Source organism: Limulus polyphemus, unplaced genomic scaffold (genome assembly GCF_000517525.1).
Source record: "Limulus polyphemus unplaced genomic scaffold, Limulus_polyphemus-2.1.2 Scaffold11996, whole genome shotgun sequence".
In the NCBI taxonomy this organism is placed as follows: Eukaryota; Metazoa; Arthropoda; class Merostomata; order Xiphosura; family Limulidae; genus Limulus; species Limulus polyphemus.
This window is the reverse complement of record NW_013677606.1, coordinates 7,076-7,336: the sequence shown is the minus strand read 5'-3', so window position 1 is coordinate 7,336 and position 261 is coordinate 7,076. Positions and strand designations below refer to the sequence as shown.

The window sequence follows — 261 nt, the reverse complement described above, 5'->3', positions numbered from 1 at the left end:
TCTTTTTTTTCTCTCTCTCTCTCTTTTATCATTGCTTATATATCTTATTTCAGCATCCCACCTAGTAGCAGGTGTTGCCTGATCAGGTATGCTGAATTTTATATCTTAGCACTATATCTGTATACTTCTCCAATGCTCCCTGTGTAGATGGGGTGTTTTTGTAAAACCAACACTTAGAGGGCAAATGAAGTTCAAGATAGCTATGGGTGAGATGAGGTAGGTACCTGTCAGAAATACATTTTTGGTGTTAGAAAATGTTAA

At 36.8% G+C, this 261-nt stretch overlaps 1 protein-coding gene across 1 annotated transcript in view; it reads left to right on the top strand.

Moving 5' to 3' along the window:
* The first annotated feature begins 202 nt into the window (after nt 1-202).
* LOC106476891 (palladin-like) overlaps nt 203-261 on the top strand; it is a 2,169-nt gene continuing 2,110 nt past the window's right edge. The window contains exon 1 of the mRNA XM_013937508.1: nt 203-206. Within this exon, the coding sequence (XP_013792962.1) occupies nt 203-206 (4 nt within the window). The remainder of the gene's footprint in view (nt 207-261) is intronic.